Here is a 19,674-nt window from a genome sequence, read left to right on the forward strand (position 1 = left end):
TGCCGATTGCACGACGGCTCCCGTTCGTTGGTTTTTCGTCAGTATAGAGTTACCCTCCTGACCCTGATACGGAAGCCTGATTCGGTTGACATTAGGTAAATAGCATATCAAATTGATAAACACAGTTCCCTGCAAAGTAAAACGAAGTTGCATTGTTTTATAATGTTTATTGAAGGATTATCGGGTGTTTTGTAATAGCTAACATTCATTTTAACGTGTTGTAAGCTGATTGTGTTTACAATATGGACTTAACATAGTAGCCAGCAGTATAATATAATAAAAAACGGATAACTACTTACAATTACAACCTAGTATAAGTACACACCTATACGTCTTTAACGACTAGTTTTGAGTATAAACACTCTGTTGACTAGTTTGACTAGAGAAATTATTGATACACATCGTACCAAATTATTAAATTATATGTGGAGAATAGCTCTATACAATACATAATTATATAACATACCAACTGGTTCCCTATTGATTGTTATACATATCAAAATATAAGTACTTACCAAAGTAGGTACGTCTTTATGGATGATATTTTACTACTATTAAAAATGTAAAACCTACACTAGACCCTCAGTTCTTAGTGTTTGTCACAGACAGACTAAGAAAATAAGGGACACTAAATTAAAAATATAATAAACAGACTTTTAACTTACGTCTACTAAACATAAATTGAGGTGCATGTTTTGTGAGTTACACTGTTAATATTATTGTAGTACTATACTTTTTACTACTGTTTAATAGAAAACCTTTTGTGGGCTCAGATTTTCAACAATAACATTAGCCCGATTAGTTATTTTTATTTTCACAGATAAAAAAACTGGAAAGTAAAATGCACTAGTGTGGAAAATTACATTTTCGAGCTTTGTAAACAGCCCAAAAGTGATGTTTCTAAAAATATATTTTACACAACATTGTGCCAACTACAGAAATCACCGGTCAAAAGAGGCTTTGCTAGTTCAACCCCCAACATGAAAAAAAGAGGTGTAATATATTATACAAAGTAAGATTGCTGTTCGTTGGCGCAGAACTTCGGCGTGGTATGAAGGGTGCATCCTGGCATCACTCTAATAGGCACAGGGGGCCCAGAGTAGGCCTGAAAAGAAAAAAATACCATAAGTAAATAGCGTTTTTCTACCTACTTCGTCTGCATTCTAACCTACCTCTGTTACATGAAAATTCTATTCGTTAAAAAATATTATAGGTGGTGCCTGTTTTCAAATAGAAGTATCATGCTGTGGATGTCATAATGTGGATTAGATGTTAGGATAAAAAATTTGTTAATTCGTTAAATTGAGATATCATAAGTGAATCGAAGAAAGGATGACCGATGTTGATAATGAGACCACGAACAGGCAAAAGTAGTGAGGGATGGCCTATAGCTCCCTGGACCGACGACTTTAAACAGGTAACCAATAGTACGTAGTGAGATAGGCACTACATGATGATAAAACACACAGACAAGAGAGATTCCACAAGTGGACGTACTACGCGTGTCAAAAGATCATGTTCAACTTTCGGTTCATACATTTAGTTCCGTAATTATCAGTGTCAAAAACGGCACATCCGGTTGTTATATAAATAAGTGCATTTGTGGCATCTAGTCATATATGTCTGTGATAAAACATGACTTACATTTGGGCAGGCGGCCAGCTGATTCACTGTGATGTTGGTGGAGCCCAGCACTCGCTCCTGTGTGAAGTCTGGCTCCCGGTGGAACGATCCTAGTGACGGAGATTCTACAATGTTAAAGAGTATTTATTGTTTTTTACCAGATTTTATTGAACCAACGACGCATCGTCATTTATTTCAGACGTAATACTACTACATAAGAGTTAAATAAACAAAGAGTTAGGGCGGAAGTCAATTTTATCAGCACGTTAAACGTATATTCTTAATAGTCACTAGAAATATTCATATCACATAGAGAATTACGTGTATGACTAATAGGAACAAAAGAATATTATGATTAGGTACCTACAGTAGTATAATGTGATAAATACTTTGCGTAAGTAACTCAATTGGCTTCAAAGTTATCAAAAACACAAGTTGGCCCCTATCAGGTATTAATAATTGATTTCTTTAACTGTTACTAATTTATATTCTGAGCACAAAAAGACACAAAACAATATCACAGGACAGTCACGCCTAAAGCTCACGCTAAGGCTTACCCTGCTTGTCAAGTACTTGTATCACGTCTTCGAAATCGCAATCATAGTGGTCCGCGCGTAGTGTGTTGACTACGGTTGACGCGGCCACGGCTAGCGCTACGCCCAACACTTCGGTAGTCGCCCGGAGGCAATCGTAAACGCGCCCTACGGTTTTAAATGGTATTTAACTATTAAAAAAAAATGGTAGAGATGATTTTTTGGTTACTTAACATAAAAAATAAAGTATTAATAAAGATGATTTTACTTTTGAATTGCAGAAACTGGTGTAATTTTTGGTTAATACGAGTGTAGATAGACCTTGTCAAGGTAATTTGTAAACAAAATAAACCTTATTTTAGAGACTCGTTAAAAAAAATTAAGAAACTGGCAGGGACAGCGAATTGAGAAAATACCTACTACACTCACGAGCTATGAAAAAGTTCAACTTATAAAATGTTGATAGCGACACCAAATGACCGCAATTTTTCTTCAGTATAACATATACGTCTAAATGCAGACTTTTCCGTTTAGGAGTAAGTCATTCCTAGTTTATATTATCACGGGAACTTCGTCATTACCCGTGAGTGTATTAACCGACCAAATTACGAAGTCTACTGAACGTAATATTAAAACTGCCACCCACCATCACTCCGTGGCACCAGGTCAGGGTTGTTCTCCATGCTGAGCCGTCGGGTCTGGCTGATCCTCATGCAGAGGGTGGCAGCTATCAGGATGACAAGCAGGATCGTGGAGCCTACCACTATCTGCAGCCAACCCAGCATCACGAAGGATGAGGCCGTGGTATCTTCGGTTACCGCTGTAAAAGTATTTATTTTTAATAATAATACCTATATATTTTGAATGTTATTTTGTTGCAGGATTTGCACTGATTTCTTGCTACAAGTTTCGTTTAGGACTATTTGCTTATTGATCCTTTCACCACTGATATCCTGAAGAAGCTTATTCACAAGCGCATGAAATAAAAGCAATTGCAAACATTGTATATTACAACAATTTAATTGAATCTCTAGAGACCTAGTCTATGTCTAGGTCTCTGAGACATAATGTGGAGATCCACGACAGGTTTCAGAAAAAGTTAAGTTTGCAGTCTCTGGGTATCAAGAGATCTATTCAGGAGAACATTCATGAATGCCAAAGAAACTTTAAATATTTATATTTTTAAATTAAATATTAAATTAGGGTCATTACCAGAAGCGACATGAGTGGTCACCGAGTGCAGGTTGAGATGCACAGGTTTGCTGCGCCCGCGCACGCTGCTAGCATACACCACGGCAGAGTAGTTCTTACTCTCGAATATGTCGTTCACTTCGAAGTAGCCTGCTGCGTCGGTGAGGTTGTGGAGTAACATGCCAGAGCCGGCGTAGACCTCCAGCGCCATTCTTTGAGGCCTTCCTCCGTCCCAGCCTGAGAATGGATTGGGTTTAGCGGTGATTGTCTTTTTTATAGATAAGGAACTATTGCCGACTGTTATTGATTAATTTATCTATCTCATTCTTTTTTAGACAAGTACTTATAGCATCTATAGAGGTTTTTCAAATCCGTTTTTTATCTCTTTATTCTTGGCATTCAGCTGACAGATTAGAATGTGGCATCAGATAATATTATCTAATACATAATTTCTTCATAATTTATGAAGAACATTAAGTTTACTGCCTACCCTACTTTTGTAAGAAAGATATGTTTCCTACAATACTACGTACTTAACTGAGTATGTGTGAGATGTCTCCACATGTACCTATATATTTAACTATTCATTTATGGTATTAACTCCACAAAAACCCTCACCTTTCTTGCACTGAACCCTCAGCAGGCTCGGATAGGAGCGGAAGATGTCGCACGTGGGTTGCTCCGGAGGGCCCCCGTGGGACACCGAGTAGACGCACGCCTGCTTCTGCTCCCCATACGAGTTGGTGGCCCGGCAGAGTAGCAGGCCTATGTCCGTGTCCTGGCCCATCCAGGTTAGCGTGGATGAGTAGCGGTTCAAGTGGCCGGGGACTTTCTGAAAGGTGTAACAGGTCTTTGAGGAAAGATTCTCGATGTGTTTCTTTTGTCATTTTTTATACAGTGAGTATTGTGGCTGGATAATACTCGTATTATTAGTTGACGTTTGTGTTGTAAAGTTATAGATAGATAGAAAATTTTCTTTATTGCACACAATCAGAAATTACAAGATGCCATATGAAAAGGAAGTATCCTAAATATTGAAAATAGAGAGATTTTACTGAAAGTAACTTTTTTTTCTCAAATACAATGCGGCGAAAACAAGCTACGATTTTACTGTACTGTAAAAGTCTTTTATTGAAGATTTCGAATAAATTTATTAACATTAAACCATAATAAGGCATAGCAATACAAAAACTTTTCATTGGTTTTGGCCCGTAAATCAAGGTATTAGATTTCAAAATAAGGTTGGTTGGAACTTTAAGAGTTAACTCCCTTCCACCCACATTCTCCTCCCCTCACCTTAACACTAGTATACAGAGTCCTGGTGTTCTCGAAGGTCCAGCTCACGGACAAGGGCTCGGGCGAGGCCTCCACCACGCACGTGAGGGTCTCCGCCTGCCGCGCCGCCACGCCCACCACTTGCGCCCGCGTCGTCAGGCACACGGGGCGGACTGGAGACAGTATAATAGAATATAATATATCTATATTGGTAACCACACACACACACACTCACGCCTTGTAAGTACTAATGTTCTCCCTTGCGGGGTAGGCAGAGGTGCATTGCTGCACCCACTTTTCGCCAGAGTGTTCTATTAGTCCCAATGTAATAGGGGGCGGGCCTATTGCCATTTAACGGGCACATCCAAGACCCGAGAACAAATATCTGTGTTTAAACAAATATCTGCCCCAGCCGGGAATCGAACCCGGGACCTTCGGCTCAGTAGTCAGGGTCACTAACCACTACGCCATTCGGTCGTCTATTGGTAACCACATTATATTAAAACATACGAAGAATACTTATAAACTAGAAACAATGAATGATAGGCAGCCTTATCGCTTAGAGCGATCTCTTACAATAGGAGCTAGGGGGTTACTCTATACGAAAAGCGAAGTTTCGCAGCGCTGCTGCGCGAGCCACGACTCTATCTCGTTGTATTACGACAGCTCCCGTTCGTTAGTTTTTAGGTATTCAGTAAAGAGGAACCCTCCTGAACTTCTTATCCCGTTTACACCAAATCTTGAACCTTCATAACACATTATCACCATTTGTGTAGTTACTTACATGAGATAAGTTTAATGTATGCGGTGTTGTTATACATATAATTAAGTAGGTACCTACTTAATCATGTTAACAACTTTTCGTGTACCTACTAAGAAAAGTTCCTAACAATCTATGTAAGTACATAAATCGCAAAATGAAAACTTTTACTCTTCTATAAAAGCTTCAGTTTCTCAGAATGTATCTATTATGTATTGTATGAATTCAATCCCCGGTATAAAGCTCTTTATACAATAAATATAACAACAGTATAAAACTCTTTGTACAACAAATACAACAAAAACCGAATGCATTTCCATTGCAAAAGCTTCCCGTTTACTTGGTAAAAGGAATTCCATGAAAATACTCGAGCTTAAACGCTGCGCCAACGAAAAACACACGAAGTTTGCGCAACTAAAAGTTTACTCGAAACACGTGGCTCGATGCACGTGTGTAGTAGTTTCGATGCAACAAATCATACGAAACTTTCAGCTGTATATGGCTACAGCTCAACCTGAAAACTTTGCACCTCCATCAACCGACCAGGTTTTCGACTAGTGACATCTATCTACAATGATACAATGATATACTAAATGGGAAACTTACATCCAACGTGTATTGTAACTTTGTCATCGTATACTTCGTCAGGCAGCTCTGTGTTGTGCGCTCGGCAGACCAGCTGGTTCCCGTTGTCTCGTAGAGATGGCGCTAATGTCAGTGATGATACCGTGTAGTTGCCGTCGTGAAGTTCCTGGGATTGTAAAATAAGTTCTTTTTATTAATTCGGAGCAAAATTAAATGGTAGATACGGACTTGGGCTAACGTGGCAATACGCTAGTGTTTTACGATACTAACCAAATATAACGTAGTCACTTGTCATACAAATTGCTATCGAATTAGGTACGCCAGTGATTTTAGTTGACAGCACTCGTGATCGAGGCCAAGCTTACTAGTACTTACTAAGTTAAAGTCTGCGAAAAGCATGCGGAGTGCGAGTTTTTTCGCTGTTCGTGAAGTGGTTCGTCACTAGTCGTACGGTCAAGATAAAACCTATCCTCCTACCTAGGAGCATAGAATCTGTCATTCAAGCTTCGAGAAGTTTCAAAAACATTCACACCTACCTTATGCACAGTGGGCCTGAGCTGGTTGTCTCCCAGGTGCCACGTGATGGAGGGTGGGGGCACGCAGCCGACCACCACACAGTCCACCACACGCGGCTGACCCGCCTCGAACTCAACATTGTGGTTCAAACGGACCTCCACGCTTAGGGGAGGCACTGGGGGAAATTGATGTTGGGTATAGGTTAGCCCACTTGTTACGAGAAAAAGATAAAATATTTATACTTTGTATTTTAATGTTTTCACAGAAATCTATAAATTTAAACAACTTTTGTTGGTATACCTACCTATATTTACTAAACAAGGGGTATTTAAAGGACCAATAGTACGAAGAAGGAAGCATTACTTGAGTTAGGGTATGTTTCAAATAGTAGTTAGGGTATGTTTCAAATGGTGTGATAGTTAGGAGTTCGAAAAATGGGCATGGGCATATAGCATAGTCTTTGCCAGTTTGCATTGCACGACACACAGTAGAGTGAAACGTCACAACAAGACTCTTCTTTCATCTAAACATGCAACAGTTGCCTTACAAAAACATTAGTATGAGTAGCTACCTTCTAGCTATACACTTTATTAAATTATACTCCAATACTCACAGTACATCTTCACAACAACGCTAGCAGTGAGCGGCTCGGTGACGTCAGCGTTCTGCGCCACGCACTCGTAGTGCGCGTCCAACTCGTCACGCGTTACGTTGCGCGCGCGCATCACGACACGCGTCGCGCCCGCCGCGTAACGCTCGACTGCCACGCCGTTGCGCCGCCAGTACACGAGTGTGTCGGTTTCGTCTGTACGAATTGTTGTTTTATAAGTAAAAAGTAAGTGTAGTAGAGTACAAAAGTTGGATAGAATGTACCTATATAGCTTCTAATATTTTCAGCAACAGAAAGCAACCGTGTAGGTGTTCCTTAGTTATAGGCAGTTCGGAACTGCCGCTAATCTGACTGGCAATTTTTTCACCAGACAGTAAGCATCCTATTCGTCCTGCTCTAATACTTGTCACAAGAATAAAAGTGTACAAAAGTTAGTAAGTACATCAGAAGCTAAGTATATTTTCTACCAGTTATCAGATTCTATTTCGTTGGCAATAGAAAAGATGGTCAATTTGATGATTTTCATTTCGTAAAAATAGGGGTGTATGTTTAACGTGTCTGTGAATCTGTGGTAGCACAGCTCCCAACCTATTGTCGTTTTTTACACTCATAGGCCCGACAGTACAAACTCCGTGCAAGAGCGGTGGTTACCTTCGTCGACTTCGCAGACGAGGGTGAGGTCGGCGCCCACGGCCAGCGGGCCCACGTAGCCCTTCGTCAGCTCGTCATCGTTTTCGTCGACGATGCGGGGGGTGCCGGGGGAGTCTGCGGGACAAAGATCATCATACTTTATTGTTAGTATATATTACGAGAAAAGCCGGGTCCAGACATGTATCCTTTGCCCGACCCTATAACCGTATCCGATCACCGTACCGTATCTTCACAATAGTCATAATTCCTTTGATGATCGGGCCAAAACCGACACAACATGGGACGGGCCCTATCATAATCATAACGGCATATCGAGATTGCGTATCATGATACGCGTACATATGCGATCTTCATACGCGTCGACGATACGGATACGGTGATCGGAGCGGGCAAATGATACATGTCTGGACCCGGCTTTAAATGTTTTTCGATGATACTATCTTCCCAACTCACCAACTAATCGGACATCGATGACGTAGTCCACAGAAGGTGACGCCTGGTAGTGGACGCGACAGCGGTATATGCCTCCGTCCTGCTCACTCACGCGTTTAATCACCAGTGCTGTCTCATCCCTGCAGTTCTCGCCTTCACAGTTTGAGGGTAGTCGACGTTCAATCCTAGAATGACGTTAAACTTTTTTAAATATATTTTTTTATTCCGTATTGATGTACCTACGTATCACATACATTAAACATTTGTTTAATAAACACAAATAAGTACAGATGTTTTTGGTAACATCTCATCTCACCTTCGATCGGCATCATCATTAGGAAATCTGAAAAACAGAAACATTTAATTCGATTTTATTTTCAATCATACGTTTAATGATAGTCACATCTTGATGATTTCTGCAAAAAATCGTAAGACCCAAATACATATTCATATACACAAAGACTCCCAACTCATGTTTTGGTGTGCCTGCATGGAATGTGCCTTAAAATATAAAGAGAAAATTAGTCTAATCCATACATGCCCAGAACTAGTTTTATAATCAAGTAGTTTTACTTTGAGGTACCTATTTTATGATTCAGATTGTAATTGCAAATATGCCAAAAACTTAAGTGGGTCGTTAGCGACCCTCTGGGCATATATGGGCTAAGGCCGTATACAGAAAGAACGCTAACTTATTGCGCGGGCGCCGGTAGCGTTTTCTATTTATTATTTCCCACTTTTTTTTTCAGCACTGCCAAATGTTATTTATGTGCTTGCTTAATTTCCTTAGATTAGTTCTACTTACGTACCGATACAACAGGTCGCGGTCGTTCTTGAGCCAGAGCACGTAGGCCTCCGGTCCGTCGAGGAACACCCTGCCCTGCCCGCACGGCAGCCGCGCCGGGAGCCCCCGCACCGCACGGAGAACCACCACCTCTGTACGAGATACGTTAATTACACACACGGATATGAAAAGACAATGAAAAGGTTCCACTGAGAAAAGCACCAAATTATTTCTAAACGGAAAAGGCGGGAAGGCTTAATTTATGTCTTCTGCAACATTGAAGTACATATTGTAACATAGCATATCAGGATATTACCAAATAAAAACGGTAATGTAGGGGTCGTTTGGTGTCGGCATTTTGTGAGTGGAACTTTTAATTGCCCGGGAGTGTAGTTAAATCATTGACTTTTAATAAATATTACTAGCTTAAGGAAAGGACCAACCGCTAAAGAAAATGGCACCCTCGCGCTGGCCCTAAAATCTCATATATTTGTCATTTTAATTTGTTTGAATTGGGGCCAGCGCACGGGCGCCCTTTGTTTTGAAATTATTGAGATTAAAACAGACAACAAAAAATTAAAAATACTTATTTAGGCCACTGTTCTCCACTCGAGAGTTCCAAGTTCTACATGTGGTGGATTAAGGTTAGCATCCACCTTTCGGCATCGTATACGCAACGGCATACGCATTCAGTATAGGTACTTTGTATATAAAAGATAAATTCATGCCGCTTCTCCGTAATAGTTATGACAGTCCATCTGATGCGATACATACGACACCGATAAGTGGACGCTTACCTTCATAAGTCTACATACAAAAAGCGGTCGGACCGCGATAAATTTCTTTGGCACGGCGGAAAATCCGCAAGTAATATGTACATTCACCCAATCTTAATCTCTTATTCCCTCCATCCAAAGGTTGTCTGGTAAAGATTTTTCGCGTTTAGTGATAAGACCGCCTTTTGTACCCTAATTAAGTTGCAATTTGTTAATCTTAATATTCTTTGTTAGTGTACAAATAAAGTGTATTCTATCTATCTATCTAATATCTGTAGAAAGTCAAAGATTTTTCTGCAGCTGTTCCGTCGCATTCGTATGCAGTTGAACTGGTGTAGTGCGCGTATCTTCACTGTACTGTTAAGTATAAGTTAAAAGTACCTACTGGTTATTCTATGACTGTACTCATACATGGGTGATTTTTGCGGAAGCCAACCTCACCGGTTGCGGCCGCAATGCGCGCGCCCTTATGTTGCATTATTTTGGAAGTTTTTGAGTTTATTCGTTACAACGAAATTTAAATCTTTCCTCTTTATAACATTAGTGTACCTAAATAGGTAAGTACTAAATAAAATCTATAAATATTATAAAATAAATGTAAGTTTAGATGTTTTAATCCCACGTAGCTCAAGGGACGTACATTATGTGCCTCCATGATATTACCTACCTACGTACCAACAATAGTCCCCTGATTTATCATGCTTCATGATTGTGAAAGTTCTGAAGTAACTAATTTCAAAATTATTAGGAACTGAAAAAAACTTTTTTCGCGTGGGAAAAAGAGAATGACTGTCGTCTGATTGCCTCAATGTCATCATGAATAAGTAGGTATTTTACATCATGCAGTAATGTAATTTCATAAAAAATACTTACTAGGTATGCAAGTACTTATAGGTATTGTAACTAGAAACTACGTATATAAAGCTCATTATTACAAAACGAAAACAAATAGTGTTTAATTTAGGTGCAAGAAGACCTAGAAGTGTCGAGATTCTGTAATTTTTTCCACATACCTATACCTACAGTCCAACTATAAAGTCCGGAAAACGGAAGTGAATCCTAACTAATTATTGTTAAATACCGCATTTAATCGATCTATTATATTAATTTAAGCACAAATCTGCTAAAAGGCTCTTATCAATCTATATTTTTCTTTTTAAATTTAATGTACGTATGTAAGTAAATGAAAATGATAAGAAGTCTTTTGAAAATTGCACTTTTTATTGTCGTGACTTTATAGTTGGTCTGTACGCCCCCTTATTATGTAAGTAAACTTTCCTGAAGGCCATAATAACTCATTTTGTGCCGTATAATAATTATACCATAAATATTAGGTACCTATATGTAAGTACACAAAATTAAAGTAAGGCAATGAACATAAATTGAGCACATTCGGAATGCAAACGAAATTTATAGTAAGTAAACCTTTGACCACTACCTAATAACATATTTTAAAAGATTCGGAAAGTGATAAGGGTATTTTTCACCATACTATCCGTTTTTATCTTTTATGGAAAAAATATGAAAACAATTAATAGCTATCGGTATGTATGACCATATCGGTAATTCACTAATACTTATACTCACGAGAAATGAAATAGTTGTACTTACAAATAATGGATACCAAATGACCCATTTTTATTTTATTTAGATTAATTACGCTGTCAGTTGGTAATATTCTAATGCGCTGTTAAATATACTTAAGTAATGATTGTAAGTTTTATCTTTAACTTTTTCACTGTTCGTGAGTGTATAAACTACACACACACTCACGCCATGTACTACGTGCCTAGATATTGAATCGTGTATTGCCTTGAATTGATCTACCAGAAGATCGATTCAGATCGGGCATCCCTAGTTGATACTGCCTTGCGGGGTAGGCAGAGCTGTTTATGATCAATGCAATAGGGGGCGAACCTATTGCCAACCTTCGAGCACTAGCAATGTGGAACCCAAGAAGTTTCAGAAAATACAAGTATTTTCTAAGGCCGGGGATCGAACCCGATACCCTCGCCACCGCAGTATTAAGACTTATTACTAACCAAACCAATGCGCCTTACGGTCGCTGCGATATTAGCCTAGTAAATTAGGTAGGTATCGCTGATAAAAATCCGGTGCAGCATAGCACTTGCTACCTACCCCACCTCGTAAATAAACCTAGCTTTTAACTATTACTTACTCAATATAAACTGGTATAAAACATATATTATATTTATATTATAAAGGCTAATAACTTTCTACCATGTATCAAACTTATATCGACATATTTCAAAACTTACCGGTTTCCAAACTAAAGGTGGCCCCACTCAGCACCAGCACACCAAGAAACAGCAAACTTGACGCCATAGTACTACCTAGAAGATAACATCTAGACACATCAATCAAACAGCTAACTTCATAGATACTTAATTGAACTTATAATTATAACACCCTTTTTAAGTCAAGTTAAAGGGGTCCTCAGGCCCACGCGTCTGATTATGTGTGTGTGTTTTTATGCTGTTTGTACTTATCCTTATCCTTACTAATCCTTACTAGTAATATTATAAATGCGAAAGTAACTGTGGCAGGGCTGAGCTGTAGGCTACTACCGGGGTCCATAGGTGGCGGATAATGGAACGGCTTGGAGATATCCTAGCTAGCTGTGTACACAGCCCCCGACCAAGCAGCGGCAGGTGTTTGAGGGTGTAGTGGGTGCTCCTAGGGAGGGAGTACCTTATAAAATACTGCAAAAGACTCGATGAAAACTCTGTGACATGGCGAGTAAGTGCCGCCATCAAATAAGCACTCCCCTGTACGTTGGCAGCTGGACGGACAGTAGGCTCGAGAGTGGAGATCGCGGGGATCGGTACGGTCGAGAGTCACCTTTTGTTATTCCGGTAGCAAACAGCGATGTGGAAAGCAAAGGGAAAACTACCACATTATTTCTTCCCAGGAAAATCATTATGGCTGTACAACAAAATTGCATGGCCCTCAGTCCCCGGCAGACCTTAAATGGTCAGAGGGTGCTAAGAATCCCCGGGTCAGCCATAAAGATTGCCACATGGAATGTTCGGAGTATGTATACTCAGGAGAAAATAAAAAATGTAGAACAAGAGATGACAAGACTCAATATAGATATACTGGGCATTAGTGAAGCCAGATGGAAAGGTTCTGGTATTGAAGAATCAGAAGAATATGTCACATATTACAGTGGCAATACCCACAAGGACCATAGACAAGGAGTTGCAGTCATGGTAAAGAGACACCATAAGGCATCTATAATCAATTTCTTGCCAATATCTGACCGCGTTATGCTCCTTCACATACGATCTCAACCTGTGAACATAAACATAGTGCAAGTTTACGCCCCGACTGCAGACAAAAGTGACGATATGGTAGAAACTTTTTATAATGAGATCAAAGACGTCCTTCAAAAGTTAAAAACACACGAGTGTAATATTGTCATGGGCGACTTTAATGCCAAAATTGGCGAAGGTAGTGTCGCAGATATCGTCGGAGGCTATGGCTTAGGATTGCGCAATGACCGTGGTGATCGTCTGATTCAGTTCTGTCAAGAGGAATCACTGGTGGTGACGAATACCTTTTACAAATTACCACCACGAAGACTGTACACATGGAAATCACCGGCAGATTCACCCTCCCAAATAGTGCGTAATCAGATTGACTTCATTCTTGTAAATAAACGCTACCGGAATAGTTTCAAGGCTGTAAAAACATACCCAGGTGCAGATGTAGGATCCGACCATAACCCACTAGTTGGAACGGTTACTACTAAACTGAAGAGGTTGATATCACCCAAAATGAGACCCAAATTTGACATATCCCGACTTAGAGATGTGCATATTAAACAAAGGTTTCATATGAACCTCCACAACCAAATGCACGAATTGCAGCAGAGTCAAAGAGGAGTAAAGGAACCGGAACAAGTATGGAATCAATTTAAGGGTGTCATTATAAATACGGCTAAGGAGATACTCACACCAACAGCCGTCGTGAAGAAAAAGGAATGGATCACGGATGAAATCATGGATCTTATGATACAACGTAGAGAAGTGAAACATACAGATCCAGCAAAATACAGGCTGATTCATAGACTGATAGGACGGAAATGCATTGAGGCCAAAGAAAACTGGATAAACGACAGGTGCACGGAAGTAGAGTCACTACAGGCCAGACATGACTCCTTTAATATGTACAAAAAGATAAATGAGATCTTAGGACTGAAAAAGAAACCTGCCAACAATACCCTTATAGATAAAAATGGAGCATACGCCATGACTATTAAGGAGAAACTGGACATCTGGAAGGAGTACATTGAGGGGTTATTTTATGACAACAGAAGTGAAAACGAGCAATCAGTAGTAGATCATACTGGACCATCTATTACAAAGGATGAAATATCTTATGCCATTAAGTCAGCAAAAAATGGTAAGACAGTGGGCCCAGACGAAATACCAGCCGAAATTTTAAAATTGCTCGAATATGAACATCTGGGAACTCTGGTACAGTTATTTAATGCCGTATATGATACCGGACACATTCCGAAAGATTGGCTCCACTCTACATTTATAGCTTTACCGAAAATCAACAACGCCAAACGGTGCAGTGACTACCGCACAATATCCTTAATGAGTCATGTTCTGAAGATATTCCTCAAGGTCATTCATAACAGGATATATAGAAAATGTGAAGAGAACATCTCAGACACTCAATTTGGATTCAGGAATGGATTTGGAACGCGCGACGCACTGTTTGGTTATCACATTTTAATGCAACGTTGTTGGGATATGGATCGATGCGTATACATCTGCTTCATCGATTACGAGAAGGCTTTCGACCGTATAAAGCACGATAAATTAATTTCAGTTCTGAAAAAGATTGGCCTCGATACAAAAGACATTTCTTTTATAAGAAACCTGTACTGGCAGCAGACGGCAAACGTCCGAGTTGAGCACCACCTTACTGACGATATATGTATACTGCGAGGTGTAAGGCAAGGATGCATAATGTCGCCTTTACTCTTCAACCTCTATGCAGAGGAGATATTTTCTGAAGCTCTTGAAGATGCGACTGAAGGAATTATTATAAATGGGAGGCCCCTGAATAATATAAGATATGCAGACGATACCATCCTCATAGCGAGCTCAATGGAGGAACTCCAAAGTTTACTAGACAGAGTAACATCAGTCAGTGCGCAAAATGGTCTGAATATTAACACCAAAAAGACCAAATACATGACGGTAGGACGTACACCGACCATAGCTGCCCTCTACGTTAACAACCAACCGCTAGAGAAAGTACGTTCATACAAATACCTTGGGTGTATAGTGAACGATCAGGAAGACCACAGTACAGAAGTCAAATGCCGCATCGAACAAGCCCGAAATGCATTCATGAAAATGAGCCATCTTCTCTGCAACCGTAGTCTCAAGATATCCTCCAGGTGTCGATTACTCCGATGCTACATATTTTCAATACTTCTTTACGGAGTAGAAGCTTGGACTTTAACCCAGACCATGTGTAAACGGTTAGAAGCATTCGAAATGTGGGTTTATAGAAGAATATTGAAGATATCATGGAGGGATAAAATAAAAAACGAAACGGTATTGCAGAGAATGAAAAAAGGGACCGAAGTGCTTAAAACCGTAAAAAGGAGAAAGTTGCAGTACCTGGGACATATTATGCGCAACAGTAAATACGGTTTATTGCAACTTCTCCTACAAGGGAAAATTCAAGGCCGTCGAAGACCCGGTCGAAAAAGAACATCATGGGTCCAAAATCTGAAAGACTGGTACAACACCGACACCACATCCTTGTTCCGAGCAGCAGTCTCGAAGGAAAGAATAAGCCAGATGATTGCCGACCTCCGATAGGAGATGGTACCCAAAGAAGAAGAAGAACTGTGTCTGTCTGTCTGTTACTCTTTCACGCCAAAACTACTGAACGGATTTGAATGAAATTTGGAATACATACGGTCTAGACCCTGGGAAAGAACATAGGTTACTTTTTATCCCGGAATTCCCTCGGGAAAACTTTTTAAGGCGAAGCGAAGCGCGCGGGAACAGCTAGTTATTTAATAAAATAATAATAAATAAGGTGTATCGCCGCTGTGGGAGACCATTTACATATTTAAAACGACATATTTGACCATCCTATGTATTATTTCATTATTCTTGCAATTCTAAAAAATCTGGTTTCAGCGGCTAGAAAGGGCTTTGACTCCTGAAACGAGTCATAAATTAGGCGGTAGTCACGTAGTCGCGTATAAAACCCGCCGTCTGACACATTCACATTCTTATCGGTGCTAAGTTCACGAACTTTAAATCTTATACAGGGGGCTCAGCCGAGTGCGTCGTGACACGCAATCAACCCCCTGTATATGCATGACTCATGCTTGAGTTGGGGGACGGACGCAACCCGTGTTTTTAATAGGTTTTAACTATTATAATTACGAGATGATAAACAAAATGATAAGCGAAACAACAGATGTCGCAGGTATATGAGGTCAAAATACGATTATCGATCATAGGGTTTTAAGCACTGGCCGAAACTTGACTAATTTACCGAATACCTACTAAAGAAAAAAAATCGAATATTATAATATAACAATATAGTTGTTAGTACTTAGTATATAATAATATTATAATATAGGTATCATTAATAAAAGAGATGAACATCAAGATTTTATAATTATTAGATATTAAATTATACCTAAGTACTATAATTGTACCTGTAGACATCAATGTTATTTAAATTTGAACTATGTTTGGGTACCTATGCTTTAAGTTTCTGTTTCCCTTGTGGGTAACTGATCCGGGAGCCAGTAGGTAGGGACGAGACTCTGAAGCCAAAGCAAAGCTCTCAATCAATGCTTAACAAGTAACAACCACTCAGTACCTACTCGGTACAATCAGCTGTAGCTTCGTTGGTGATAGAAACTTAAATCCTTATAGACTCGTTGTTGTACTAACACTAGTTTCAGAGTTGAGTTAATTATGTAGGTTACCTACAGTACCACTAACACTATGCCATCCTAGCACAATAAGTTCTATCCTAAGTACCTAATACTCGTTGGTGAAATATTTGGAATAATCAAAAATATTTTATCGATACACACAAACAATATTATGCCGCGTATCACCCGTTAGTGGATCACAAAATTAGATTAATTAAATTGATCATAATATACTGTAGGCTGGACCACAGAGGACTATACTCGTACTTACTTAACTTACTACTGATGTTAAACTCAGCGAACCAAAAACAATTAGTCAGGTAAAACTATGTAAAACGCATTCCAGCAGCTATTTCGCAAGCACATTTAAAGGATACCTAAAGATTACACCCCTCATTGACGTATAATTACTTATTAAATCATAAAAAGAAGCAAGTAAGTAAATATATATTTAAACATTACCAAGATTATGAAGTCCCTACCTTACTATTGTCTAATAACTACCTACGTAATAATATTAATAAAAAACAATAATTATGTAATTTTAAAATGAAAACCTATTGACCTCATTTCGCATTGCAAATAATTTTGTATAAGCAGCCATGTAGGTATATGAAGTACTTGACAATAACACCAACTATAATTATGCTCTTTGATCTATAGAGTCTTCAAGTAGATAGGTATATTAAATAAATAAACACCATGTAAATTTTATTGAAATACCTGCCTAGTGCCTACCTATTAAACCTAAAATTAATAAAAAATATTATAAAAATAATACCAAAAAAATAAAGCGCTCAGCCATATCTTAAAAGTAGACAATAATAATGAATGTACTCGTATTATACTTATAGATAGAAGCAACTAAGTATTAGGTATAATAAGTTTGTTCTAAGTAAGTAAAACAAAAAATATTTTGCAAAAAATCAAAAACTTTTTTAATAAAGTTTAATAGTCATAATGTATTGAACAATATCTCACCTGATTAATTTCATTCTATAATGAGTCGAATAATGATTTTGACTCGACACCGGTGCACTTCCCACGACAATTTATATATTTATTTTTTTAATATAAATATTTTTTTTATTTGTCTACACGTGTTGGTGGATCAAAAACGAACTTGGCAATAAACTTGACTACTTCTGTAAGGCCAACCGTGAATGGTTGTGTTTAGTTGCATCGAAAGCATAGCATGGATACGGCACTGCATTTTACGTAATTCTATAGTTTGTTTGTGGATTCCTTTTGTTTGTAAGAATACTCTATACCTACTTATATTATGTATAGATAGATAGTTATTTTAATTTTAGCCAACTTTTGGGATTCTCTCACTTTAAGATATCTTTTATCAGCGGCTATTTACCTAGCAACTAATTACAGAAAACAAAAAAATTACATCATATTTACATTATTGCCTAAAAAATATATATTAAAAAACATCTCTCAAGGCGTCATCTGAAAAGAGTCTCATCCAAGTTATTTTATGCGGAATATAAAAGAAAAACTTTCTCGGTTCCCGTAAAAAACACACAATAATACACACTAAATATAAAATGAACTCTATAATACTTTCCGTAAATTCCATTGTCTATTAATACTTACTAGTAGTTAGGCCCTATTTTCGTAAGTTTCGCTTAGCATTTCGTTACCAAAGAGACATGGCCTTATGGTCGGGCCATTTACTCAATAACCGGGGGTCGGGATAAACTGGGAGGCGAACTAAGGGAGGGAACGACCCTCTGAGCCCTGAGCTGCATATCGAAGGTTCATTAAAACCCTTTTATTAAAGGTGCATTTCTGCAATTACAATTTAGAGTCGTTGTCAGCAACTTCTTTAGAAAATTCCTGTTTTTTTAGAACCCCTTGGTTCTTGATATAGTTAGGCGTACGGTATACGAGCTTTTTAGTAAATTACGTTGATTTCATACAGGGAAATGTTCCTAAAGGCGACTAAAAATTATTTTTAATACATTTACCTACAGTTAGATATTTGTAAAGCAGAGCTATGTTAAGCTGACGTATCGAAGTTCATAACTTATGCACAAGTGCGGTTTAAGATTATAGCTGCAGCCGTCGACGGTTGTTTTGTAACAGTCGCATTATTCCTCAATAGATAGATGGATAACATTAATAAATGATGACAAACGGTCATCTACATGTTGGCTTCAGCCCCATGCATGCCTTCTAAATGTTCGGGACCTTATGGTGCCGAGATAGTAACAGCACCACAACATAATAATAGCATATTAATTTTGTTTGACTAAAAGGCCCACACCACAGTGTGTCTCTCTCGGATCCCAGTCTTGAAGAGTTGAAACCTTATTGACACCATTCAAGAATAAGAAAAATCGTGAAAAGGATGGATCGGCCGTGCCGCTCGACATGGTGGCGGGGACGCTGCCATGCCGTGTCCCCAGATATCTAAACAAAAATAATCTTCTTACTGTGTCGGTAACAAACACTGGAGCCGGTCTAGGGTTGGTTACCGTGATGAAAGGATTAGCATCAGTCACTGACTTTCCTGGGTGCGCCGAACGGACGTACCTTCCGTATTAAGTGCAGTTGATACGTCACTCAGGGACACTACTACTGCAAAAAGTCGAGACGGCGGCGTTGCGGTGGCGTCGCATATCGTCTCATTTACAATCACCGTGACACCACCGCGACTCCGCCTCGACTTCTTCAGTAAGCGTCGGCCTTACAACGCCGTCTTGACACTCCTGCAGTGAGCGGAGCGCTTTACAATAATTCATTGTAATGGAAATCATGTGAATCCTAACTAATATTATAAATGCGAAAGTAACTGTGTCTGTCTGTCTGTTACTCTTTCACGCCAAAACTACTAAACGGATTGTAATGAAATTTGGTATACATATAGTCTAGACCCTGAGAAAGAACATAGGCTACTTTTTATCCCGGAATTCCCACGGGAAAACTTTTAAGGGCGAAGCGAAGCTCGCGGGAACAACTAGTAATGTAT

The 19,674-nt window shown here is 39.0% G+C and overlaps 1 protein-coding gene across 1 annotated transcript; it reads right to left on the reverse strand.

The window, feature by feature from the left end:
• Positions 1-992: 992 nt before the first annotated feature.
• Positions 993-17,807, reverse strand: LOC105398614. Its single transcript, XM_048632813.1, has 16 exons — positions 17,673-17,807; positions 12,016-12,104; positions 8,986-9,112; positions 8,493-8,519; positions 8,198-8,361; positions 7,745-7,858; positions 7,097-7,288; positions 6,504-6,658; positions 5,989-6,133; positions 4,644-4,795; positions 3,966-4,179; positions 3,369-3,584; positions 2,803-2,976; positions 2,181-2,324; positions 1,645-1,748; positions 993-1,105 (listed from the first exon to the last, which is right to left on the reverse strand). Exons 1-16 carry the CDS (start codon positions 17,684-17,686, stop codon positions 1,004-1,006), a joined length of 2,133 nt encoding a protein of 710 aa, XP_048488770.1. The 5' UTR covers positions 17,687-17,807; the 3' UTR covers positions 993-1,003.
• Between the last annotated feature and the right edge of the window lie 1,867 nt (positions 17,808-19,674).

The sequence above is a fragment of the Plutella xylostella genome, chromosome Z (assembly GCF_932276165.1).
Source record: "Plutella xylostella chromosome Z, ilPluXylo3.1, whole genome shotgun sequence".
In the NCBI taxonomy this organism is placed as follows: domain Eukaryota; kingdom Metazoa; phylum Arthropoda; class Insecta; order Lepidoptera; family Plutellidae; genus Plutella; species Plutella xylostella.

What these genes read in the sequence shown, in the direction of transcription:
- LOC105398614 (XM_048632813.1), bottom strand. An exon ending in TCAGGCCCACTGTGCATAAG is followed by an intron (nt 6,134 to 6,503) that starts GTAGGTGTGAAT and finishes TTACAATCCCAG; the next exon opens with GAACTTCACGACGGCAACTA. An exon ending in AGTTACAATACACGTTGGAT is followed by an intron (nt 4,796 to 5,988) that starts GTAAGTTTCCCA and finishes TACTGTCTCCAG; the next exon opens with TCCGCCCCGTGTGCCTGACG.